Source organism: Felis catus, chromosome E2 (assembly GCF_018350175.1).
Source record: "Felis catus isolate Fca126 chromosome E2, F.catus_Fca126_mat1.0, whole genome shotgun sequence".
In the NCBI taxonomy this organism is placed as follows: Eukaryota; Metazoa; Chordata; class Mammalia; order Carnivora; family Felidae; genus Felis; species Felis catus.
In genome coordinates, this window is record NC_058382.1 from 44,079,973 (window position 1) to 44,107,047 (window position 27,075).

The window sequence follows — 27,075 nt, forward strand, 5'->3', positions numbered from 1 at the left end:
AAGGTAGGTCCTGCCCAGTGGATTGATTTGTACACTCACAAACCTGTGGAGATCTGCAGTTAAGAAGACAGGCCCCGATGAAGAGAGAAGTCCTTTCTGCCCTCAGGTGTTAGTGAGCCACCGCGCGGCTAGGAGGGAACTTGGTGGAAACAGAAATCCTGGAGCCCCTATTCCCTCCCCGGACTAGCAATCCATCGCTGGCCAGCCGGTCACCCGGTAGGCTTGAGGCTGCGAGGCGGGGTCAGGGCGGGCCTACCGCCCCCAGCCCGCGGGGGAAGCCGAGACCCAGCCGCGCCGCTCATTGGCTGCGGTCCGCAGGTGTGCCCTCAGCCAATCAGCGCTGTGGGGGGCGGTGCCTTCCAGGCTCACCTGGCGGCCGCGACGCTGCCCGGCTCAGTGGCGTCGGGAACCGCAGAGCACCTGTGGGTTCGCGGAAGTCCTGCCGTACTCTAGCCCGGCCAAGCTCCGCGGGACCCAGCCCGACCCGACCTCTGCCCGGCCCGCCATGGGCCCTCCGTCCCGTAGCGTCTCCGCGCTCCTGCTGCTGCTACAGGTACGTCGCGTCCCTTGTTTTGCGGGGGACGCCTTCCGGCCCCACCATCACGCGCCCGGCCCCGTTCCTCTCTCTCCTCTCGTCCCCACTTCTTCCAAGAAAGTTTAGGTCCAGGAATGGCCTGGAAGCTGCGCCGCGCTCTGGGCTCCACGGAGGTGGGAGTGGGAGCGGGTGCGGGTGGAGAGCGCGTGGCTTTGCCCACTCCCTCGCGCAAATACTAGAGGTGGGGGGCGAGCCTCGCTGCGGCTCTGGGGACTCCGAGCTGGCGGCGGTAGAGGCTGGGGGCGGGCAGTGGGGGGCGTGGGGCAGGGTGGGGGCCGGGGTACAGAAAAGGGGAGTCCCGCTGCAAGTCGGGGGAGCCAGGAGTAGTGGAGATGACCCCTGAGGTAAGGAAAGGGAAATCAACAGAAATAAAAGCACTTGCCTATAAAGAAAGGCTCGTAAACAGGTATGGGGAGCCGTGGGTTAATAAAGGGCTCAAAAGGTGTTGGGGCGCCCCTCGGTGTGAGGAACTAGACTTAGGAGTGGGGGTGTTCCCAGAATAAGGAAAGTGAAGTGGGGAACAGTAAAGTTGTCTCTAGTGAAATTAAAAAGGAGAATGCAAAGAGAGGAGTGGTTGGTCGGGAGGAGGTTGACCCAGCAGCCCCCCTCTCCCGGGAGTACCTGGGAGCTTGGCGGCAGCAAGTTTCGGAATGAAAGAGTTTGGCGTGGCTGCCTGCCCTGGGGGTTGGGGGTGAGGGTGGATCCCTCCCACAGGCCGACGCTGGGAGCAAGGGAGGGGCGGCGCTGTTGGTTTCGGTGTGGGCAGGAGGCGACCCCTCCTCGCCAGGGGGAACCCCCCTCCCCCGATCACCCTGGTTCCACACCTTTCCCCTACTCCAGGTCACATCAGGGCTCTGCCAGGAGCCCGAGCCCTGCCGTCCTGGCTTTGGCGCCGACAGCTACACGTTCACGGTGCCCCGTCGACATTTGGAGAGAGGCCGAGTCCTGGGCAGAGGTGAGGACGTACTGCTGGGGTCCCGAGCTGGGTGCGGTGGGAGTGGGAAGGGTCCGAGAAATTGCTCCCACGGCTCTGGGCTGGACTGCGCAAACCCTTTTTTCCTGGCTCAAATGGCACCCCTTTGGAATTTACACAGATATAACGATCTAAACTTTTACTGTGGTTGAGAGAGCTATGGTATTGGTAATTATGTTGGGGGGGGGGCATTTTTTTAGAGGCCTTTAATGTGTCTCCAATTGTCCTGACCACTTGAGAGTCTGTCATTTCAGGCTGCTAAAACCTGATGTGTGGGGTGAGGGGCGGCAGTAATTCCCGTTTTGCAGATGAGCAAACGGAGGCTCAGAGGGTGGAGTCCACTTGCCCCAGGTCTGCCAAGCAGGAATTTGAACTAGGACTGATTCCCAGGCCCCATTCTGCACCATCTCTGGGATGACTGAGGTGCCAAGGGTTGTGGCATTCGCTCAAAGAGATGAAAACATTTTGATACACTTACTATTCCCCCAATGAATAATGGTTTAAAAAAAAAAAAAAACAAAAAACCAGTAGCTGTGACTCAGGAATGAAAACACACACAATGTACTTCTGGGCCTTATCACTGTGATAATCAGGATTCTAGAGTTAGCTTTATTTCACTGTTGCCCAGAAATGAGAGAGCAAGGGAAGCTTGGTTTCTCTTCTGGTTTCATTGATTCCCAGATGCTTATTTCCTACCAAACGATTTCTTCCTCTTGATTTCAGTTGATTGGGCAAGTATCATAAGTATAAAAGAGACACTTTTTAAAATGAGAAATCACCCACAATTCCCCTGAGGAAATTCACTGCGTTTATTCTTCCAGTCTTTGGCCACATGAAAACTTGAGCAATCACGCTGTTGTGTGAAAATTGTTTGAATTTTGGAAGTTGTTCCAATAGTGGGCGGCATTCCCTCCCCCCCCCCCCCCACCCCCACCCAAACAGAGAAACTGCAGCTCCATTGATTAAACATACTTGGTTTTCTGAGGCCTGCCTGTGTTGTGTGGAGCTTTCTATGAAGTGAGAAAGGAAGTGTCTGATTTTGCAGTGGGTCCACCATTAGTCGATGGTTGACAGCTTGCCCAGCCCTGTGCTGGGTAACTCAGGAATGAATTGAAGAGATATGGAGACACTCCAGCCTGCTGTTGGTATTTCACGTTCCAGCAGATTATGGAGAATGCCCCAGGACCCGCTTAGAGGGCACTGTGGGACATGGGCATTCAGGTGCCAAAGAATGTGGGTGGTGTGGGATGTTTTGATGAGTATCAGTTGGCAGTGAGGGCTGCTGGCTTCTTGGAGGAGGCAAAGTTGACCCGGCCTTGAAGATTGGGGCAGGAGTTAGAAATTGGGGGTATGCCTGTGTATATGGGGGTGTTCCAAGACAAGCGCCGGTCACTTTGTTTTCCCGTACCAAGGCTTTTGGTAAGTCCAGATGTGGGTTAGTCTGCTTTTATCACTCCTGCACCCCTCTTCCCCAGACAAGCTCTTGGTCTGACCAAGAATATTATTGCATAATAATATAAATATTACCATTATTATTAATAGCCTATTCCTTTTGAACCAGACTCTGGGGCAAGTGCTCGATTTTATCCCACTGAATATTCCCAAGAACTGGGGCGCCTAGGTGGTTCAGTCGGTTAAGCGTCTGACTTTGGCTCAGGTCATGATTCCCTAGTTTGTGGGTTTGAGCCTCCCATCCAGCTCTGTGCTGTCAGTGTGGAGCCTGCTCTCTCTCTCTGCCCCTCCCCCACTTGCACTCTTGCTCTCAAAAATAAACATTAAAAAATATGTATATCTATTCCCAAGAATCTTATGAGGGTAGGCACTGTTGTTATTTCTATCTTGCAGGGGAGGAAATTGAAACGTAAAGCAATTTAGTAATCCGTTCAGAGATCCACAGCTGGTCTTTGTCCTGTTCTCTCCCCCTCTCAATCATTTCAAAAAAAGAGGTGTTTGGAGAATTAGTGTCCATTGTGCAGTAAACGTTGTCTTCCCTGTGTGCCTGAGAAAGCAGAGGTGTTGATATAGCAGGACCCCGAGAACAGGAGGAGGTGGTGATGGAGATGGGTCACAACAGGTGGGAAGTGGAGGGAGGCCTGTGGTGGTGAGCTTGGTGGGAGAGGCAGCTTCTGAAAGCCGCCTGTGTGGCTGGGTTCGGTGTCCTTTATGTCCAAGACCCGTCCCATCAGCAGATTTGCTGACGTTTCACCGTTTAGACCTTCCTCCGAGTCCAGTGTGGAATTACCCCAGGACGGAAGTGCCCTTCTGGTAAAATCACACATGTGACCTTAGAAGACTGGCTTTGTGACTTAAAAAGGCAGTTAGGATTTAGGGTGGTGGCCTCACTCTCTTTGGACCCTCCAGGGAAGTGGAAGGATGTGACATTAGCACCAGGTTTAAATATTCGCTTCACGGGAGTTTGAAAATAAGGAACCTGTTACTTTTTGTCCACCGTTTGCCATAGGGTGTCACGAATAGGGTTTGACCGAACTCAGGGGACCCTGGAGTGGTTTGCTGGGGCGATTGTTGTGCTCCGTGAGATGGATGACCCCACGGCCTCGGCCTTGAATTTATGTCTTTGGTAACTCTCCAGGTTCTAGAATAGAGAATGTTTTAAAAAACAAACAACTTTAAACCGGTTCTCTAGAGTTTGAGAATTTTTCTTTTTTCTGGCATAAACTGGTTTGAGAAACCCCGGCTATTTCATATTGCCTTCAGCTTTAAGCTGACTGAGGGGTGAGCTGCAAAAAGCAGACAGGCTTGGAAACCAATGGCTTCTTGCTTTGCTTCACCACCTGGTTTCAGGTGTACAGGGCTTCTGTTTTGGGTTTGAGCTCTGGCTCCTTGATGGATTGACCTAGCTCACAAGCACCCACTTGTGTGGATTAAATACATCCATTTCCCCCTTTCTAAAAGATGTGCTGAAAGGTGGTAGGAACAGGGTGCAGGCCTCCTAATTAAACTGGGCTTAAAAAAAAAAATACGGAAACCTGCTTTGGGAATCTCCTTACATCATCAGACACCCACTCCCCTGTCCCTCAAACTCGCTCAGTTCATGATTACTCACATCTGTGACAAAGGTTAATGTCAAGCTCACCGGGGAAGGAGATCTGGGTCCTCCCAGGTCCTGGGCCCTGCGAGGCCATGTAAGGAAGTCTGGCTGCTGCTCCCCCTGGGGCCTGCCTGCCGGACCTGTCCTGCCTCTGCCAGATGGTTATGGAAATCCCTGTTTGCTCTCTGGAGCTTTTTATTGGGTGAGACTTTTCTTCCGAAATGCTCACCTTGGTGTCTGTTACGCATTCCCTTCCAAGTGTAACCCCAGATAAGCCAGACGCTGAAGCAATCACCTCTCACATCTCCCAGGAGCTGCCAAAATCCTAAAATCCCCAAGAGGCACCTGTCACAATTCAGACTTTGAGTTTCTACTCTGCCTCAACTCCCATCTCTTTTTAGGGCTTTAGGCCTTCAAGGAGGGGAATGAAGTCTGTATGGCTGGTCAGGAGAGTCTGTGAGTAAGCACATCAAAGGTCCAGGTTTGTCTTTCAGCTCCTAGCTATGTGACATTGGGTAAAACACTTTATTTGATTGGGTCTCAGTTTCTCCACCTGTGAAATGGGGGGGGGGTAGTAGTACTTAGCGGTTTGTTGTGAGGATTAAAAGGCATGTTTGTTTTAATTTGGCTAGCCAACAAGTAAGAGTGACAGCACTGGGCTAGACTCTGGGGTTACAGTAATTAATAAAGCAGATCTGGGCTGAACATAAAGAAGAGAGATGATGTAAAGAAACAGGAAATATTAAATGGTGCCTCATATTCTTAGCACAGAGTAGGCACTCAAATATTATTTTGAAGAAATGAATGAATGTTTATTACCCCTCATATATTGGCTTATTTTTTCCCCCTCTCAAATTCTTTGGCCTCAGGCCCGTCCTAGATCTAAATGGACCAGAAGAGTTGTCAGTTAGAACCTTCTAAGATGCACGTGAGCACTGCACGCCCAGTCTGTGCTTCTAGAAGCTGGGCTACCCCGTAAGTGTGTCCCAGGATTACAGCGTGCTGAGTGCTTCCTTCTGAATGCCAGAGGGCAGAGGCGGGAGCCCTCAAACCTGAATCTGGAAGGGGAAAGGCAGCCATTTTTAAGTGTTTTTCATCTTTGGTCAATTGAAAGAAATTCCTGTGGTGGCCTTTCGTCCTTTCTCTGCCTCTCTCTCTTGCTACTTCAACTTTATCTTTCATACACTTGAGGTCATGCTTGCTGCTGTCCAGAGGGCTTTAGCCACCTTGTTTTTACACATTTCCTCTTCGCCTTGCTTCCTCTTCTCTGCATCTAATCCTCCACCCCCCCTACCAAGGCTCTGGTGGCATATTTCCATCATTTAGAAGGTTCTTGAGTCACACTGCCTAGATTGAAACCCGGGGAATGTCCCTTGCCACCTGAGGGGAGGTCGGCCAAGGACCTTATCCTCTAAGCCTTAGTTTCCTCATCTGTAAAGTGGGCCTAACAGTACCAGGTGCTCAATGAATATTAAATATTAAAGCCCCGAAGTATTTGGTGCCTTCTGCTTGCGTCTCTCCCATGTGTTTTACCTGTGGTTCAGAACTTTTCCCTGTGCTCCTTCCCACCCCGTAAACCAGCCAAACCAGTTTCCTCACTCTCCCCGCTTCTGTGTTAAAGCAAACACTGCTCTGCAAACAGTGACAGACCAAAGTGCCCTTTGCTAGGAGAGGGAATTTGGTGACAGTCTTGTTTGCCTCTGCCAGCGGACTCCGCGGTGGGGCTGCCTGTGGACCTGCTTGTGAATATTGTTTGCAGATGGAGTGGGAGGGGTGGGGCAAGGAGTAGCTGGGGGTGGGAAAACAAGATGACCCTGAGCTTGTCAGCTTCTGCCTGGTTTTTAAAATTATTTCATGGGACACCCGGCTGGCTCAATCAGTAGAGTACGGAGGTAGACTTTTGATCTCGGGGTTGTAAGTGGGTTTTTGTTTGTTTGTTTATTTATTTATTTTGAGAGAGAGAGAGGAGAAAGAGGAAGAGAGAGAGACAGGAGAGAGAGAGAGAGAGAGAGAGAGAGAGAGAGAGAGAGAGAGAGAGAGAGAGAAAGAGAAAGAATACGAGCAAGCACTCTCACCATCGGGAGATCACAACCTGAGCTGAAACCAAGAGTCAAATGCTTGTTCGACAAAGGTGCCCTTTTGGGTTGTAAGTTTGAGCCCCACGTTGGGTGTAAAGATTACTTAAAATCTTTAAAAAATTTAAATTATTTTATAATACACATGCTGTAGGATACTGTGTGTTTTCCCATTGCCAGAAATGCTCCGCCCTAGCTCCTGAGAGTATGGGTTACCTGCATGGCTTCGTGTGGGATCACCTGGAACACTTCAAAGATGCACATTTGCCCTCCTGCACATCACTGAACTACAGTTTCTGAGAGTGGAGATCTGGACATGGTAGTTTTTAAAGCTCCCCAGGTGTCTGCTGCCACCAGATTTGTTGTCCTGGACAACTCCAGTAGCTAGGTCACAATGTTTGATGAGTAAATACCTGGTGCCAGTGGGGTATGAACATCTCGTTCAGCCTGAGGCCAGGGATCCAAGGGCACCCTTGATCTGGAAGGGATAAGGCTGGTCCTTCTGCCATGCTGGCAAAGGAGTGCTCTGTGGGTGTGGGATGGGGCACATGGGGTGGGAATGGGGGACCCAGAGAAGTAGCTGCCTCCCCACCATACACCTGTTGCTTGGGGCACTGACTTAAGACCCAGCCTTCGATCTCAGGGAGATTCCAGAAATCTCTGAGACCCTTGCAGGGGGTAATTTCAGTACATTCTGAGAAGGGCTCTGCGGTGGGAAAATGTTCAGAGGATTCAATGAGCGCTCAGTTTTACCTCCTGGGCTTTGGTGAGTGATAAGGCTCCAGCCAGCCAGAGGTGAACAGACTCTCCAGGTATGGGAAACGGGGTGCCCAAAGGCATGGCGGGGCATGAAGGAGTCAGGCTGGAGCTGTGCTTGCAGGAGATGGTCCCAGGAAGAGAGTGCCTAGGTGTAGACCTCAACCAGGCTATCACAGGGCCTTGGACTTTAGTCTGCAGGTAATAGAGGGTTTACTTTGTTGTTTAAGAAATGTCTATGCCCAATGTGGGGCTTGGGTGCATGACTGTGAGATCAAGAGTCGCATGCTCCACCAACGGAGCCAGCCAGGGGCCCCGGGTTTTCTCTTTCTATTCTTTTTTTTTTCCTTTCATTCCTTCCTTTTCTTTTAGTAGAAATCATTCACTTGGTTAAAAATATATAGTAAAAAATATATATATATGTGTGTGTGTGTGTGTGTGTGTGTGTGTGTGTGTGTGTATATATTGCCGACAGTGAAAAAGTCTCCTTCCCACCCCGACCCAGGAAGTGGCAGAGCTGGGGCTCCAGTCCTGCACTTGAATCTTCTAAGACTTGTGCCCTCATTGTGCCCCTCATCTGCCTTGTTGCCAAACTGCATCTCCAGTGGAAGCTGAGTCCCCTTTCTGAGGGAAAGGAATTCCCGCCTTCTCCTTGGAAAAGATGTCTTTATACCTTTTGTGTCTCACTGATTTTAACTGTGATGCTGGAATTCATCCTCTTTTGCTTTTGAAGGGCCTCTTTTGTCTTATATGGGTGGGTAACTTCCAGCCTGTTTGCCTGTTACCTTCACTTCCAAATAAATGCTAGCTGAACCGCCTTTCTTTCTTTCTTTCTTTCTTTCTTTTCTTTCTTTCTTTCTTTCTTTCTTTCTTTCTTTCTTTCTTTCTTTTTCTTTCTTTTTCTTTCTTTTTCTTTCTTTTTCTATCTATCTATCTAATCTGTGAGAGACAGAGTGTGAGCAGGGAAGGAGCAGAGAGAGGGAGACACACAGAATCTGAAGCAGGATCCAGGCTCTGAGCTGTTAGCACAGAGCCCGATGCGGGGCTCGAACCCATGAACGATGAGATCATGACCTGAGCTAAAGTCAGACCCTTAACTGAGCCACCCAGGCATCCATGAACCTCACTTCTTTTACTCTCTGTCTTCAACTTTCTGGGTCCCTGAAAATGCAATTCTATTGGCATTGAGAATTAGAGCTTGGGAGGGAAACTGTAGTATGAGGTTCCAACTGGGACTTAAAAAAAATATTTTTTTAATGTTTACTTTTGAGAGAGAGAGAAACAGAATGTGACTGGGAGAGGGGCAGAGAGAGAGGGAGACACAGAATCTGAAGCAGGCTCCAGGCTCTGAGCTGTCAGCACAGAGCCCGATGTGGGGCTCGAATCCACTGATCCCAAGATCACAACATGAGCTGAAGTCAGAATGCTTAACCAACTGAGCCACCCAAGTGTTCCCTCCCCCACCAAACTTGGACTTTTTCGAGGTGCGGGAGAGATCTGGGCCTGGATCCCTGTGAGCTCAGGCATTACTGCTGAAATCTAATGGGGCCTGTCTGGAAAGGTTGAACCTGTTCACCATGAGCAAAATCATAAACGGTGGCCAGCACAGGCCCCCGTGGGATAATTGGCCAAGGCCTAGATAATAATTAGTGGGCCTTGTAATTAGGAAAACGTGTAACAAGCTGAAATCCTTTCAGATTTATGGTACCTGGGCAAGTTGAAGGCTACGGAGAACACCTGTTTCTGTGGTTTGGCCTTCAGACACACTTCTACACCTTCTCTGTTCCCAGGAGAGTTCTCCTGAAGGCTGTTGTAGAGCGTCTTAGGTCATTCTCCTCTGCCCCTACCCCAGCAGTCTTTTCTCCATCCAGTAGCCACCAGTGATGGTTTTTAAAATTTGAGGAGTTCCTGGGTAGTTCTGTCAGTTACGTGTTCAACTCTTGATCTCAGCTCAGGTCTTGGTCTCAGGATTATGAGTTCAAGCCCTTTGTTGGGCTCTGTGCTGGGCATGAAGTCTACTGAAAGGAAGAAAGAAAGAAAATTTAAGTTAATACAAATAGTGAATAGTGTATTGAATGCCTGAAATCAATAAAATGTCTGTCAAATATAAAGAAAAATTAACTTAAAAATCAGAGTTAGTCAGTGGTTCCTCATTTCACAGAGAATGTAAGTCAAAGTCCTTTCTATGACATGTAAGGCCTCCGTGATCTGCCCCCCACCCCCAAACACTTCCCCTACCCCTTACTTCTTGCTATCAATTCTTCCTGACTCTACCTAGAAACACACCAGACACACTTGTACCCCTGGGCCTTTGCACTGGCTATTGCTGCTGTCAATAATACTTTTCTGATATCTGCATGGCTCACTCACTTACTTTATTTTTAAGTAAGTTGTATGCCTAACGTAGGGCTTGAACTCACGACCCCAAGATCAAGAGTCACATACTCTACTGATTGAGCCATCCAGGTGTCTCTCATGGCTCACTCATTTAGGTCCATGTTTTTGCTTACATGTCACCCTCTCAGTGAACCCTTTCTTGAGCCCCTATTTAAGATAGTTACTCCTTCTTGCACTCCCCTTCCTTTTTTGCCTTATTTTCCTCTGTAGCACTTTTCACCATCTCGCATGCTATGTATTCCACTTATTTCTCCTGTCCATTTTCTTAAAAAAAATTTTTTTTAATGTTTATTAGTTTTTAGGGAGAGAAAGACAGAATATTAGTGGGGGAGGGGCAGAGAGAGAGGGAGACACAGAATCTGAAGCAGGCTGCAGGCTCCAAGCTGTCAGCACAGAGCTTGACATGGGGCTCGAACTCACCAACTGTGAGATCATGACCTGAGCTGAAGGTGGACACTTAACCAACTGAGCCACCCAGGAGGCCAGGGAATTTCATCTTGTATATTTTACTGGCTGTATTGTGTCTAGAGCAGTGCCTGGCATATAATAGGTGCTTAACAGGTATTTGTTGAATGAATAAATGCGGTTTCAGTGTGTGTGTGTGTGTGTGTGTGTGTGTGTGTGTGTGTGTGTGTGTGTGTATGTATAGACCTATATATTTTTTGTACTTAGATATCCCAGGGTGGTTTTTGTATTTAAGAAAAGCTAGAACTTTGACAGTGTGAGCCATAGAAGGACATGAGGAGGAGGGAACGTTCACAGGGCATGTGTCTCAACTTGGCCCTCTCCAGCTTCTCGGAGCCCTGCACACCTCTGGTGTAACCTTACCTAATTGTCTTGTCACAAAACAGCTTGCAGTCTAGAGTCTAAAGGTCAGAGGAGCCATTTCTGCCCACACTTCTTGGTGTAAGGAAGCACCAGATCAAAATCTAAACAGATACCTGAGCCAGCCAGGGCCATCTGTTGGGTTTCCTATTGTCTGGGTAACACCTTCCTTGAGCAAGACTCCCAGACGCACCCAACACCTTCCTGGGTATCTGCAGCATCCTTCAAGGCCATTAATTGTTCAAGACCTGGTATCCATTCTTCCAGATGTTGGCAATGCACAGAAGCCTGGAAGGAATTTGCTGTGAGATGCAAAAAACTCCCAAGACAAAAATTTAAAGCCGACTTAATTAGCAGCTCATGGCCAAGAGAGAAATCTCACAACTCCAAAGTCCATCTGATTGATGAGTATTGAGAAGGTAGTATATGGCAATTTATGTAAGATACATTACCCTGCCTTCAGGAAGTACTTAGGGTTTGCCTAATGGGCAAAGTTGCCAGATTTAGCAAATAAAAATACAGACATTTATATTTGAATTTCAGATACACAGTGATTAATTTTTTATTAGTATGTCCCATGCAATAGTTGAGACATACTTACCAAAAAATCATTATTGGAGCACCTAGGTAGCTCACTCGGTCAGTTAAGTGACTGACTCTTGATTTCAGCTCAGGTCACGATCTCCTGGATCTCACCTGGCCCCGAGTTTGGCTCTGCACTGTCAGCATGGAGCTCGCATGGGATTCTCTCTCTTTCTCTCTCTGTGCCCTTCCACCACTTGCACGCACACGCATGCTCTCTGATACACCCTATAGCATAGGGAATACAGTTAACAGTAGCGAACAACTTTATGTGGTGGCAGATGGTAGCTGGATTTATCTGGTGATCTCTTTGTAATGTGTATAAACATGGATCACTATGTTGTATACCTGAAATTAATACATTGTAGGCTGGCTACACCTCAGAGGAGGAAAAAAGGCTATTCTTTGGGCAGGTATTTTTTTTTAGAGGAATGATCCTGAGAGCTAACGTCTCCTTTAAAAGGTATCAGATTCAAACCAGGATCTAATGTGCTTTCCAAGCCACCCGCCCCTTGGCGTGTTGCCCAAGAGGCATATGGCTTTAAGTCTGGTTTTCTTAACCTCCTCATGGAGGAGGGATGGGATTGTCCTGTAAGCATCATGATTCTTGGGCATATTTGGGTGTGTTGGGGGCTGGGGGGTTGAGTTACATGTATCCTGGTGTCCCAGGACCTCTTTGGTCAGAATGAAGTATGAGGACTTTCAAAGACTGCAAACTTCCTCCTCCTCAAATTCTTCATCACGGTTGTGTGGGAGTGTTTGAAAAGGGAACAAGATGACCAAGTTGTTTGTGGGAAAAGTTGTGCCTTTTTTGTAGGAAACGTCATCCCTTGAGTCAGCCATGGGACAATAGCCTGAGCTCTTATTGACAGGTGGGGTGGGGCGCTGAATCACCAGCTGAGAGGCCTCCCCTGGTGAGGTTATCAGGATCAGGTTGAATCCACTCTGACCTCATATTCACAGTAACAGGTACTTTAGGTGACTGCTCTTAGTCATAAGTCCCAGGATCCTGGCCCTAAGATCTCTTTCCTCTTCGCCAGAAGCCTGGAGTTTGCAGAAATGACAGGGCTCAGCAGCTGCTTGGTGGAGTTCACGTGGCCGATTTCATTAGCACCTCCGCTCCTGGGCTTATAATGACTAAACTTTCTGGAGAAATTAGAATTTGTGGGTGTACTTCCTGTACCTTCTGATTTAAGTCTGCGTCGGTAAAGAAATGCTCTCGTATGCCTTGCAGATGGATGTTTCAGAGCTTGTCATTAAAATCTTTGAATTGGAAACTTTTCATGTAAATTGTGCTGATTTTTCTTGGGACTTTAGTTGTAATTTCTCTCTCTCTTTTTTTCCTTCCTCCTTTCTGCTAATCCTCTCACCCAAACCATGGGAGTACTTAAAAACTTCGGGAATGAAATACCTGGGAGGTGGTTCAGCTCAGGAAACTTTACCAGGTGTGAGGTTGCACTCCCAATTTCAACAGATTTGATGTCAACGTTGTGCCTTTAATCTTTAGCGCTTATTTATTTCTTTTTTATCCTGTAAAGTGAAGGAAAGAGTCTCCTTGAGCTCCCTCAGAGAGTAAAGATGAATTGGGGAGGGCAGTAGGAGGAGCAGAATTGTCTGGGTTCAAATTCCGACTCTTACTTGCCATGTGACCTTGGGCAATTTACTTAACCTTTCTGTGCCTAGTCCTCTCCCCTTTAAAAAGGGGATAAATTGTAGTTCCTGCCTTACAGGGTTGAGAGAGGATTCAGTGAGTTAGCATGTCTAAAGTGATTTCAGTGCCTGGCACATAACAAACGCTTTTAAGTATTGAGGTGTTTTTTTGTTTGTTTGTTTGTTTGTTTGTTTTGTTTTTAATTTTTTTCAATGTTTATTTCTGAGAGACAGAGACAGAGCATGAACAGGGGAGGGGCAGAGAGAGAGGGAGACACAGAGTCCAAAGCAGGCTCCAGGCTCTGAGCTGTTGATACAGAGCCCAATGTGGGGCTTGAATCCATGAACTGTGAGATCATGACCTGAGCTAAAGTCGGAGGCTTAACTTTACCCAGGTGCCCCTTAAGTATTGAGTTTTTATTATGAGGTGTTTCTGCTTTAGATTTGTGTCAAGGGAGTGAAAAAAATGGTTAGATATTAGAGACCAAAGGAGCCAGAGAGGAGGATTACGGATGAGGAAGGGCTCCATCCCCTGTGTCTTTGCTCCTTGACCTCCCCAAATCTAAGATGCGCTCTACCCAACACCCATTCAAGTTCACATTGTTTGTCCATATGTCAACCACTGCCTACCAGGTACACTGTCATGAAGCCACTTTATGCTAATTTGTAGTCAAACCTATCGGTTCAACAATCCTATGAACCTGACAGTAATATTGTCTCCATTTTACAGAGGAGGAAACAGACCCAGAGTTAGTGACTTGTCCAAGGCCACAGAGCTAGGAAATGGCAGTGATTTGAACCCTGGGCTGCTAAACCACAGCTTATGCCACCACCTCCATGTGCTACCTTTACCTGGCTGGTGCTGTTCTGTGAACTCCAACTGCTCAGGTCCCTTTCAACCTGCTGTTACTATTTAATATAATTCCCCAGTGTTTCTTGAATTAAGTATGTTTAGATACTTATTGCCGCCCCCCACCCACCGTTAACATGAAGATAGCATATTATATATACATTGTTCTGTACTTTGTTTTCTTTACTTGATATTTCTTAAAGATTGTCCTCATTTTTTTTTTTAAGTTTATTTATTTTGAAAGTGGGAGAGAAAATCCCAAGCAGCCTCCAGGCTTGTCAGCAGGAGGCCCAAGGTAGAGCTCAAACGACCGTGACACTTAACTGATTGAACCACCAAGGCGCCCCTGTCTTCTCTTGATGGATATTGACTGCTTCTGGTCTTTTACAAATAATGTCAAGAGCCTTCCATTTATTTATTTGTTTGTAACCTCTATGCCCAATGTGGAGCTCAAACTCACGACTCTGAGATCAAGAGTAGCATGCTCTACTGGCTGAGCCAGCCAGGCACCCCTGTTAAGAGCATTCTAGATGCTGTGTGCAGGATGCTTGTGATATGGAGGTATTTGTGGCCCCTGGGATGGTCATGGATCATAGGAGACAGATTCCTCCCCACGCCAGTCCTGTCATGGGAGAAGTACTGGGTTTTCAGGATTTCCTGATGATGCATGAAATAGGGTTGTTCTTAGTATTGAGCCAAGGGCAGATTCTTTCATCGAAACTGAGGACTTTAGTCTTGCCAGGGGTTCTTGCCCAGTCTCCCACGGTGCCTATCAGTAGTTCAGTAATACTGTTTTTACCCCGTGCCCAGGATCGTTAAGCCTCCCTGAGTGGGAAGTTTTATGGATGACTAACTACCGTGGTCTCTACTGCTGGCCTTTTGAGAAAGCGGAGAACCAATTAATCTGCTTTGAAATACTTGTAAAGGCTATCCTCCAGTGGCTCCATGGAGAATGGGCTGAACGGCCATGGGGCAGAAATGCAGCCAGGAGGGAGACTTCTGAGATTGGTTTGAAGCACTGGAAATGTATGTTCTATGTTCTGTGTACTGATAGCTCCTTTTCCAGTTGTGCCCCTGAAAACATCTGTGGTTAACCCCAGCATCACCCTGCATCTGTAGCCCTGTTCCAGACCGTGAACTGCAAGGTCTCCGTAGCCCTCAGACCCTCCCTCCAGAGAAAGATTCAGAAATGTTCAATATTAAATTCTAAGAGCATGTTTTTAAAAAATCTGTTCTTTGGGAGCAAAATTAGAAGGGGCCTTAAGAATGACTTCATTTTTCTTTTTCTTTTTTTAATTTTTAAGTAATCTCTATACCCGACATGGGGCTCAAACTCACAACCCCAAGATCAAGAGTTGCATACTCTACAAACTGAGCAGCCAGGCACCCCAAGAATCATCTAGTTTCTGTGGTGCCTGGGTGGCTCAGTTGGTTAAGTGTCTGGCTCTTGTGAGATCAAGCCCCACTTAGGGCTCCACACTGAGTGTGGAGCCTACTTGGGAGTCTCTCCCTCTCTCTGCCGCTCCCCTGCTCCTGCTCTCTCCCTCTCTCAAAATAAATCTGGTTTCTTAGTTTATACATGAATTGGCTCGTTCACTGAGGTTAGGTGAGTGGGCCAGAGTCACACAACTGGTAGATGTTAGAATAAGAATATTGTTAGGGGCGCCTGGGTGGCTCAGTTGGTTAAGCGTCTGACTTCAGCTCAGGTCATGATCTCGCGGTCCGTGAGTTCGAGCCCCGCGTCGGGCTCTGTGCTGACCGCTCAGAGCCTGGAGCCTGTTTCGGATTCTGTGTCTCCCTCTCTCTGACCCTCTCCTGTTCATGCTCTGTCTCTCTCTGTCTCAAAAATAAATAAACGTTAAAAAAAATTTTTTTTAAAAAAGAATATTGTTAAACTGCACCATAATAATCATTGCACCCATTTATTGATTGAGTACTCAACTGTTCATATAGGATCTCATTTTTTAATTCTGGCACTAACCTTTGAGGTAGTATGACAGTTCAATTTTCAGAATAAGATGGAAGCTTCTAGAGGTTATTGACCAACCCAGGATCCCACACCTAGAGGCACATCTCTCTGCCTCGCCTGGTTTTTTTTTTACCATCCCTGTGCTCAGCAGCTCCATTTCTGGGAATATCTGTATTCCAGATTCTTCACTTTGGCTTAGAAAGGAGGCGTAAGGTCCACCCAATACAGCCTTCGAAGTCCTTGACCGGTTTTGGCCCTTGGGGTAAATGGGGCTTCAAGATGGCCTGCCCCTTTGAAAACCCAGAATGAAAGGGGTGGCACTGGTGCCCTTGAGCTCCACCCCCCTTCTTTTTTTATTTTTTAAAAAGTTTATTTATTTTGAGACAGTGAGTGAGCAGGGGAGGGGGAGAGAGAATCCCAAGCAGGCTCTGAGCCCTCAGCACAGAGCCCCATGGAGGGCTCCAACCCACGAACCATGAGATCATGACCTGAGCTGAAACCAAGAGTGGGACGCTAAACCAACTGAACCATCCAGGTACCCCTCATTATTAGTATTTAAAAAATTTTTTTTGTTTTTGTCAGAGAGCTCACGCACACTAGTGGGGGGTAGGAGCAGAGAGAGAGAGAGAGAGAGAGAGTCTTAAGCATGTTCTACGCTCAGGACAGAGCCCAAAGTGTGGCTTGATCCCGCAACCCTGGGATCATGACCTGAACCAAAATCTAGAGTTGGACGCTTGACTGACTCAGCTGTCCAGGCGCCCCCAAGCTCCTTTTAAATCTGAATGGTGAAGTGTGGCAAGAGACAAAAGTTTGCAAGCCGCCATTTCAGAGCTTCATAGTCTCCTTTAATTATTATATTTTTCTTTTCTAAACTAACACTTAAAGTTTGTTCTTAATCACTTGGGGGTGGAGGGTTTTAAACTATTTAACTGTGTGAATGCCTCAGCTTACTTGATCTCCCTCCCAAGCAGGATCAGAGGGAACATACTTGGTTTTAAAAAAAATTTAATAGTAGTAGTGGATTAGGATTATTAAAAAAAATTTTTTTTTTATCTTTATTCATTTTTGAAAGACAGAGAGAGACAGAGCACCAGCAGGGGTAGGGTGGAGAGAGAGGGGGACACAGAATCTGAAGCAGGCCCCAGGCTCTGAGCTGTCAGCACACAGCCCGATGCATGCGGGACTCAGACTCACAAACCGTGAGATCATGACCTGAGCCGAAGTCGGTCACTCAACCGACTGAGCCACCCGGGCGCCCCGGATTAGGGTTATTTTTTAAGTGGGGGACTGGTCTTAATCCTCTGAAGGTTGACACTGACATGTTTACAGATGGAAGGAGGCGCCTGGGATGGGTAGGGAGATGGGTTGTGATTTCATCGATGAAATCACAAGTTCGATATTGTCGGTACTGCGTGATGGATATGTGGGGCTCATTACACAGTTTCCTCTACTTTTGGACATGTTTGATATTCTCCATTATAAATTTAAATTCTACAAAGAAAACCTGAATATAATAGAAAGTTTAAACATCCTCCAAAATTCTCTCCCCTTCTCAGGTGGCTGCTGTTAACGGTTTGGCATGTATCTTCCCAGACTTTTTTCTAAGCATTTTTAGAACATGTGTGTCCATATTTGTGGTTTTCTTTTGCTAAATTGGAGTTTTCTGTAAATGGAAGTATGAATTGTTCTGCAAAATGTAACCATCTCCTGCCCCTCCTTTATAATATGTTCTGGGCAGTTTTGCACATCAGTGGTTGAACTTTTCCCCCTCATTCTCTTTAACCTGAGGAAGGTGTTTTTAATATCCTAGAAGCTGATTGAGTTCCCCTCAGTACAGTGTTTGAGTGCCTACTGTGTGCTCTGTGTCAGTCACAAAGTTTCTCCTGTCTTGTGGGGTTTGGCGACGGGTCGGAGCTTTGGAAAACGCTGAGATGCCAGGTTTTCAGACAATGGGCGCATTCAGAATCCAGGTGGGGTAAGACCTGTGTGGGCTGGGGCAGCTGGAGAAGCTTCTTCCAGGGGGAGTCAGGTGGAGCCTGGCCTGCGGTATTGGGTAGCATGTGAGCAGGAAGGTGGGGAGGAGTCTGTTGTTGGCTGAGAGGAGGATGCCATTAGCCAGTGGGTGTGGAGGAGACCACCCGTGGGGATTCTGGGGGTAGGAACATGACAAAGGGGATGTTTGGATGGTGTCTCAGGAAGCTGAAGTGAAACTGAGTTCCCAGCTCCGGAGTCACAGCAGGACGGTGTGGGGCTAAGAGGAAAGTCCCTCGCCCCCCCCCCCCCTTTGGCCCTTCCAGCTGGCCTCTGGGGCTGATGGGGCCTAACAGGACCATAGAAGGACAGTAATGTGGCTGCTGCTGGCTGACCGGGTGGGGCCCTGTTGGCAGAGACCGGGGCAAGCTGGGAGAACAGGAGCAGCAGGTTGCCTGCCCTGGAGCTAGTGGGCTGAGTCAGTCCCAGGCTCTGCTGGAGTAATCTGGAATGGGCCATAGCATGAACCACAGGCCCTCAGAGGCGGGCATGGTCTGGCCTGGGGCATCATATCTAGGGCATTCACCCAGCTGTCCCACAGCCACCTGAATGCTTATCTAAAATCCACCTCTGTCCCCTGCCTTGCTTCCAGGTGCCCATCTCAGCAAATGGCACCACCCATCCTATCTATTCATTTGTTCATTACTCATTCATTCATTTGTTCATTCATTTGGTAAATAGTGATTAAGAGCTATTCTCTGTCAAGCACTGTTCTAGGACTGGGATACAGCAGAAAACCAGACATGTACACCTCACCCAGGTGGAGTTTGTGTTCTAGTATGTTGATGGGAACAGGCTGTAAACATAATAAACACGTAAAACATTTAGGGGCTTGGGATGGTGACAAATGTTGAGGAAAGGTGAATCTGAGCGAAGAATTGCTGGGAAGCAGTGGGTTGGTTTGAGAAGGCCTCACTGAAGAAGGTCATTTAAGCATAGATCCAAGAGAGGTGATGGAATAGGCTATGTGGGGAAGGGTGTTATAGACTAAGGGAACAGCAGGGCAGAGGGCTTGAGGTGGAATGGAAGAGCAAGAAGGCCAATGTGCATGGATTTGAGTGACCAAAGTGGAGGGGGCGATAGAAGGGCAGAGGGGGATGACCCAGGGTCAAGGGCCTTGTAAGGACTTTGTCTTTAACTCCTGGCTCCTCTCTCCCGTTGACTTCACAATTTCTTTTTTATAAAGTAGGCTCCATGCCTAAAGTGGGGCTGGAACTCAGAGCCCTGAGGTCAAAAGTTGCATCCTCTACTGACTAAGCCAGCCAGGTGCCCCTTCTTTCCTTGCTTTAGTCCAGATTCCACCCCCGCCCCCCCACACCAGTTCTTGTCTCTTTGCCTTATCTCTTCCCTTCTCCATTCTAGGCAGTGGAAGATTCATAAGTACTTGTTTGACGAGAAAGGCTCTTCAATGGGCGAGTATCATGCTGGTGGTTAAGAGCTTGGGTCCTGGCCCCTGATTGCTCAAGTTTAAGACCCTGGTCCAGAGTAAGGCCCATGCATTCACATTTCTGATTCTGCTGGTGGTCCATCCCCAGGGTAGCCAGACCCTATACCCTCCACCAGCAGCACTTCTGTGCTTTCTGCCAGGCTAACTCATCTCTCAGGGCTAGCTCAGTTGGTGCTTCTTCCAGGAAGGCTTCCTGACCTTCTGCTCTCAAGGCCTTGGTCAGGACATCTACCCTCCAGCCCCTTCTCAGGTTTGGGATCCCCTGAATTCTCTCTTCCCAGCAGGTCAGGTGCCTGTGAAGGTCCCCGGCACAGCACCTAAAATGTAGTTGGCACTCAATTGAGTAGTGTTTGAGGAGAGGCTATTCACTGGGGAGAATTAGGCTATGGGTCTAGGGTCCCTGGAGCTTGGGGTGACCCGTTTCCATCTGTTGAGGGCTTAGGGGGAAGTGTATTATAATGTAGAGGAGAAAGTCAGATTCCTAGACCTCTTATTTTTTTAGTCACATTTTGCTCTTCCTCTTCTGAAAAACAACAAAAAACCACTTACAGCTGAGCTTGGATGGGATTCCTCTGGCCATTCTTTTAATCAGTACAGTAGAACCTTGGTTTGCGAGCATAATTCATTCTGGAAACATGCTTGTAATCCAAAGCACTCAAGTACCATGCGAATTTCAAGAACCATTGGTTCAGTTGTGATCTTGTGACGTTCGGCCTCACGTACTACTCCTGTTGCAAGATGTCGCTCCTTTCTCAAGTTAACATTTATGAGAAATGTTTGCTCATCTTGCAGAACAAGTTATCGCAATCCAAGGTTTTACTATCATAGGAAATTTAAAAAGTTGTATCTGCCCCTCCCCTCATGGCTATTTGTTTCCTAAAGATAAGTCAAGTGTAAAAAGCAGCTTAATTTAAAGTATTCATCTTCTCTGTTTTTTACATTGGAGGGATATTAGGGTGATGGCTACTTACTTTTTAGAGTGTTTAGCGTCAGCCAGCCACTAAGCTCAGAACTTTAAGTCACTCTTTAACCTACTGAGCCTGCCCTTTACCAGACACTCCTGGGAGGTCAGGGCTGCTGGTGAAAATCACCACCCCCTCTGCAGAATTTCCATTCTAGAAGTGGGAGGGACAACTAACTAAGTACAATGTTATTAGGAAGTTGGGGGAAAAAGACCCGTGTAAAGCAGGGTGTGTGTGTGGGGGGTAGGGGTTGCATCTATAATCTCATCATTGCCACCACCACGTCCTTGGTGTCCTAGGCCATTCCCATTCCCATTCCCATCACACAGATGATGAGTTTAGAGAAGGAAACTACTGGCAATCCTGAGGGTGGAGGGTGTGGAGACAGTTGAGGAAGTGGCTGGGAGGGTGAGGAAAGGAAGGACCTGGAAGTGAAGGAGGGAAGTTAATATTCATGGGGCGGATGTCTCAGGCTCCCGTCCCCACTCCTTGGAAGGTGGACACCCTGAATGCTCTGCCATTTGAAATGGTGATTGGTTAATTAGCAATTGTTTACAGCTCTTCAGCCGTAATTCTGGGAAATAGCTTAGTCTTTATTGTGCTTCAAAACCACCAGTGTAACTAATTAAAAATGCAGACTACTGGGCCCTACACCTCAGAGATCCCCATTTATAAATCTGGGAAGGGTTCGGGAATCTGCATTTTTAAATAAACCCCACTCTGTGCTTAGATGGAGGTTCTGGGATTGCACTTCAAAGGAAGCTGGTGCACAGCTTTGGTTCCCAAACCTGGGCTACAGTTTGTCTCACCCAAACCTGGGTTACAGCTTAAAGCGCAGACTTGGAGGAACCTCCCCGTGAGACATCCAGAGTCTAGAGATCGGAGGGGAACTGGCGCATTTAAAAACACATGTACTCTCTTCTGGTGATTCTTGATTGGGCTTAGTTGGGGTGGGGAATCCATGAACCCACCTGAATGTAAACCAAGTGGGTTTGTGTGCACAAGTGCACTTAGAAGCCTTTGATGGGTTCGGTGGGTCCACAGCTTTCATCAGACTTTGAGACATCCAACTCCCCTGAAAAGAGACGTTTAAGGCTTGGCTCTGTGCAGCAGAGCAGAGTGGGAACCCACCCTAGTGTCTATCAAGTCAGAGGTGAAGAGAAATTACATTGAGGACTGAACTTGCATGTTTTCTTGGAGAAGCAGATATGAACAAAATAGACAAATCATGTGGCCTAATGACAAAAATTGAGGTGGAGGAAGAATTCTATTGTGTTTGGAAAGGAGAGCTTAGATGGCCAATGGGCTTTTCCTCTCTTTGGTCCTTTCTTCCCTCCTCCCTCCCCTCCCCTCCTCCTCCCTCCCCTCCTCCTCCCTCCCCTCCCTCCCTGCCTCTCTCCTCCCTCTCTCCTTCCCTCCGTCCTTCTTTCCTCCATTATTCATCATCCATTCAGGTAGTCTTTGGGCATCTGCCGTCTCCAGGATCCTCAGTGATCCAGGCTGTTAGTACAGGAAGGGCAACGTGGATGATTCAAGACGAGTAGATGATTTGAACTTACTTGGTTTTGGACTGAGGTGTTAGGAGTTGCCCAGTCAACATTAAAATGCATCACCAAGCCCTGCCGCTGTCCTGGAGAAGCCAGCATGAAACTCAAGCTGAGCAGAAAACAGATTCAACATGGAGATAAGGCAGCTGCAGTTTCAGTTGTAAGGTTGGGCCAAGTAAGAATTTTAGGGACTTTCCTCCCTGTGAACAGGGACTACAGTTGCTTTTCTACTTTTCTGGGTGGGGGGACGGGGTGGGATTCGGTTATGAGTAATCCACCTGGAGTCTGATAACAGAATCAGCGAATGTGTAAGGCATTTTGGAAATGTGATTCCAAATGCGCTTTTGAGATTTTAGAGGGCTACTAATCATGAACCTGAGGACTCATGGGTTATTAAAAAGATTTGCTCTGAGACAGGTGATTTATCTCCCCCCCCTTTTTTTCCCCCAGTGTTTATTCACTTTTGAGAGAGAGAGACACAGACACACACACACACACACACACTCACACACAAAAGCATTAGTGGGGGAGGGGTAGAGCCAGGGAGACACAGAATCTGAAGCAGGGTCCAGGCTCTGGGCTGTCAGCACCGTGAGATCATGACTGAGCTGAAGTTGGACACTTAACCAACTGAGCCACCCTGGCACCCCTCAGTTATCTCCTTAAAAAAAGAAATTATATATATATATATATTTTTTTCTTTTTTTTCTTCTTTTTTTTTTTCTGGACATGTCATGGCTTTCAAACACTTAACATTTGTTAAAAGATTTATTTTTCTCTCATGGGGAAGTTCACTATTATAGTTGGATCTGGTTTCTCCTATTTTGTGACTTGTTCTCAACTAATCATCCTTAGCATAAGTGTCAAATAATTGAAGGCCATTTCTAAGAACCTTTCAGTTATTGTTACTTTTTATTTTATTTTATTTTATTTTATTTTATTTTATTTTATTTTATTTTTTATTATTTTTTGGTTTTTTTGTTTTTTCAACGTTTATTTATTTTTGGGACAGAGAGAGACAGAGCATGAACAGGGGAGGGGCAGAGAGAGAGGGAGACACAGAATCGGAAACAGGCTCCAGGCTCTGAGCCATCAGCCCCAGAGCCTGACGCGGGGCTCGAACTCACCGACCGCGAGATCGTGACCTGGCTGAAGTCGGACGGTTAACCGACTGCGCCACCCAGGCGCCCCTTATTTTTTGTTTTTTGAGAGAGAGAGAGGGCATACATGAGTGAGAGGCAGAGAGAGAGAGAGAGAGAGAACTGAAGCAGGTCTTGAGCTCACCCAATGTGAAACTCAAACTCCTGAACCGTGAGAACATAACCTGGGCATGAAGTCAGATGCTTAAACTACTGAGCTGCCCAGGTGCCCCAAGAATCTTTCAGTCACTGAGAGGCACTGGCTTTACATTTGTAAGCTCATTTAGTTTGCACACCAACCCCATGATGATCATTTCCATTTTAGAGACGAGAATGAGGCTCTAGGGGGTCCCGTTGGCTACTTTGTGGCAGGGTGAGGACTTACAGTTGGATCTAAGTGCTAGGACGCACAGCTGCCCTTCACTGAGGTAACTAACTCAGGCTGTCCAAGGTCTCAGGAGTCCAGTCCCGGGACATTCCTAAAAGGATTTGTTTTCAAGGATGTCCTATCTTTCTGTTTTCTTCCTCTGCAAAATGGGATTAGTGGTACCTATTTATAAGGTTATTGGGGAGATTAAATGAGATGAACAATAAAGAATGTCAGGCATGCATTGGGCATTCTGAAATAGTAGTAGTTATTGCTATTGCTGATAACTGTAAAACATAATTACTATTTTTATTATTATTTTATTTATTTTTGAGAGACAGAGTGTGAGGCGAGGGAGGGGCAGAGAGAGAGAGAAGGAAACGCAGAATCCGAAGCAGGCTCCAGGCTCCCAGCTGTCAGCTAAGAGCCCATCGTGGGGCTCGAACCCATGAACCACGAGATCATGACCTGAGTGAAAGTCAGATGCTCAACCAACTGAGACAGCCAGGTGCCCCTATTTTTATTATTACAGTGATAAAGCTCTTAACATACGCCAGGCATTGTACTGAGCATTTGTATAGTAACATAGAACTCCCCCAATCACTCTGTGGGAGTAGTAGGTTCTCCACCCGATTTCAAATGAGGAAATAGAGGCCCAGAGAGGTTCATTTATTTATTTATTAAAAAAAATTTTTTTAATGTTTATTTTTGAGAGAAAGAGAGTACCAGCAGGGGAGGAGCAGAGAGAGAAGGAGATACAGAATCTGAAGCAGGCTCCAAGCTCTGAGCTGTCAGCACAGAGCCTGGCGTGGGGCTCAAACCCATGAACCATGAGATCATGACCTAAGCCATTGTCAGACACTTAACCAACTGGGCCACCCAGGCGCCCCCAGAAAGGTTCATTTAGATTGTGGTTCACCATGACATGTAGATCTGTTGCTTAGAAGGTCTTAAGGTCATTTTTGACCTCTTCATGGTAGGATACGATGAACTGGATCATCCCTTCCAAATTTTATTTTATTTATTATTAAAAAAAATTTTTTTAAATGTTGTTTTGTTTTGTTCTTAGAGAGAGAAACAGAGAGAGAGGGAGACACAGAATCCAAAGCAGGCTCCAGGCTCTGAGCTGTCAGCACAGAGCCTGACGTGGGGCTCGAAGTCACGAACCACCAGTTTATGACCTGAGCTGAAGTTGGACACTTAACTGACTGAGCCACTCAGGCACCCCCTTATTTATTTATTTATTTATTTATTTATTTATTTATTTATTTATTAAAAAATTTTTTTTAATGTTTATTTACTTCTGAGACAGAGACAGAGCATGAGTGGGGAAGGGGCAGAGAGAGAGGGAGACACAGAATCTGAAGCAGGCTCCAGGCTCTGAGCTGTCAGCCCAGAGCCCAACACAGGGCTTGAACCCACAAACTGTGAGATCATGACCTGAGCCGAAGTTGGTTGCTCAACTGACTGAGCCACCCAGGCACCCCATTTTATTTGTTTTTTAAAAGTATATTACTTATTTAAAATATTAAAGCTTATTTATTTAGAGAGAGCGAGGGAGAGAGAGAATCCCAAGCAGCCTCCTGGCTGTCAGCACAGAGCCTGACGCAGGACTAGATTTCATGAAGCGTGAAATCATGACCTGAGCTGAAACCAAGAGTCAGACACAACCAACCGAGCCACTCAAGTGCCCCTTTATTTATTTTTAAGTAAGTTTTACAAATATTCTGGGGGTCAAACTCACGACCCTGAGATCAAGAGTCGCAGGCTCCACTGTCTGAACCACCCCCCTTCCACATTTTAGACAATGATATTCCAGTAATGGGGAGGTTGGGATCCCCCAGATGATGGGGTTTCTTTTTCCTATGGTGCCAAGACTTCTTGAAACAATGTTCTTTCCTTTAAGACTTCATTAAGAACCTCCTCTTTCTGTTGGTCTATTTCTTCACTTTCTTGAAGAATTTGAAGGCATGGGTTACCTAGATAACATAATATCTCCTGTCTCAGATAGGGATTAGGAAATGAACAGAGGAAAATTCAGGATAAAAGATGAAGATAGGAGGAGGGTTGAGTAGCCACATGCTTGCTCTAAAGGCTGTATCCCTGCTAAAAGGCTACACATTTGGCTTTGAGTTTCCTACCAAAGTAAAGAGGGAAATAAGATCCCTTGTTTGGTTGGTGTTTTGTGTATTAAGCATAAATCAGTCCCTTAGTGGGGAACTCAGATGCTCTGGAGAGCTTGTTCTCCTGCACTTCTAGCAACACCCCTTATACCTCAGACTTCCCATTTGTAATTGTCTTTCTTATACAACTGATACTTGTTTGTTGTCAGGAAAATAATAAAAGATGTGGACAACTAAGAAGAGAGAAAAGATTTAAATTGTGCATACTATCCCTGCTTAGATATTAGAATGGGAAATATTTTGGTGTGTATCCTCCTAGAAGTAAGATCCCTATTATTATATCTCTTAGGCAGTAATATAATTTAAATGCATACTATAGCAATAATAATGTAACGGTGGAGATTTTACTCTTGCATGTTTCTCTAGCACTCTGCTGCCAGAGGGCGATTGTGTCTGCTGTTCCTTGAGCCTGGGACACCCTTCCGCCAGGTTTTTCATGGCTCTCACCTTCACTCCTTTCAGGTCCCTGTTCCAATTTCACCCCCATCAGAGTCTGTCTTGTATAATGGTGCATGCCTGTACCCTGTCACTGTACCCCGCTACCCTGTGTTGTTTCTCATGGCCCTCAATACTGTCAACTTTATATTGTATGTTATTTCCTTGTCTCCTTTTCTTAGAATGTGAGCCCCTTGAGGGTGGGACTTTGTTTTATCCATACCTCTAGGGCTCAGAACACCACCCTGCACATAGTGGGTCTTCAGGTATTTGAATGAATTCCTATACATAGCTCTTATTTCTGTGTTTATTACATATGTGATCTATATCAAAAATTACAGAAGCTGTGTAAATGTTTTATAGAGATGTATGTACATATGTATAGTTGAAAACCATGATTTTGCTATGTTATACCTACTTAACATATTTATACATAGTTAACATCTGTTTGCTGCTTCCTTCCCCCCCCTTTTTGTGTTTTGTTTTGTCTTTTAATTTTTGAGAGAGAGAGAGAGAGAGAGAGAGAGAGAGAGAGTGTGTGTGTGTGTGTGTGTGTGTGTGTGTGTGTGTGTGTAAGCAGAGAAGGGGCAGAGAGAGAAGGCAGAGGATCTGAAGTGAGCCCTGTGCTGACAGCAGAAAGCCTGACATGGGGCTCAAACTCACAAACTGTAGGATTATGACCTGAGCCAAAGTCCGATGCTTAACTGACTGAGCCACCCAGGTGCCCCTGTTGGCAAGGAGCACTGTTGTACACCTGGCTTTTTTCGAGTCTTAGTCCATCTTGGAGACTTTTCCTCCCAGTCAGTTCCATGTCCTGTCTTGGCTGCTATTTTATTTTTTATTTTTATTACTTGTTTTTTATTAAAAAACATTTTTTTAATGTTTATTTATTTTTGAGACAGAGACACAGCATGAGTGGGGGAGGGACAGAGAGAGGAAGACACAGAATCTGAGGCAGGCTTCAGGCTTTGCTCTGTCAGCACAGAGCCTGATGCGGTGCTTGAACTCATCAACTACGAGATCGTGACCTAAGCTGAATTCGGACGCTCAACCAACTGAGCCACCCAGGTGCCCTGTTTTTATTATTTTTTAAATTCAAGTGTAATTAACATACAGCATTATATTAGTTCCAGGTGTACAACGTAATGATTTAACAATTCTATACACAGTGCTCATTATGATAAGTATACTCTCTTTTAAAATTATTTTTAAAACTTTTTTTTTAATTTTTTTTAATGTTTAT

The 27,075-nt window shown here is 46.5% G+C and overlaps 1 protein-coding gene across 1 annotated transcript in view; it reads left to right on the forward strand.

Annotated features, from left to right (window-relative positions):
• The first annotated feature begins 372 nt into the window (after positions 1-372).
• Positions 373-27,075, forward strand: part of CDH1 (cadherin 1) — an 82,333-nt gene continuing 55,630 nt past the window's right edge. Inside the window, exons 1-2 of the mRNA XM_003998189.5 lie at positions 373-553; positions 1,436-1,550. Coding sequence (XP_003998238.2) covers positions 506-553; positions 1,436-1,550 — 163 coding nt within the window. The 5' untranslated portion in view covers positions 373-505. The remainder of the gene's footprint in view (positions 554-1,435; positions 1,551-27,075) is intronic.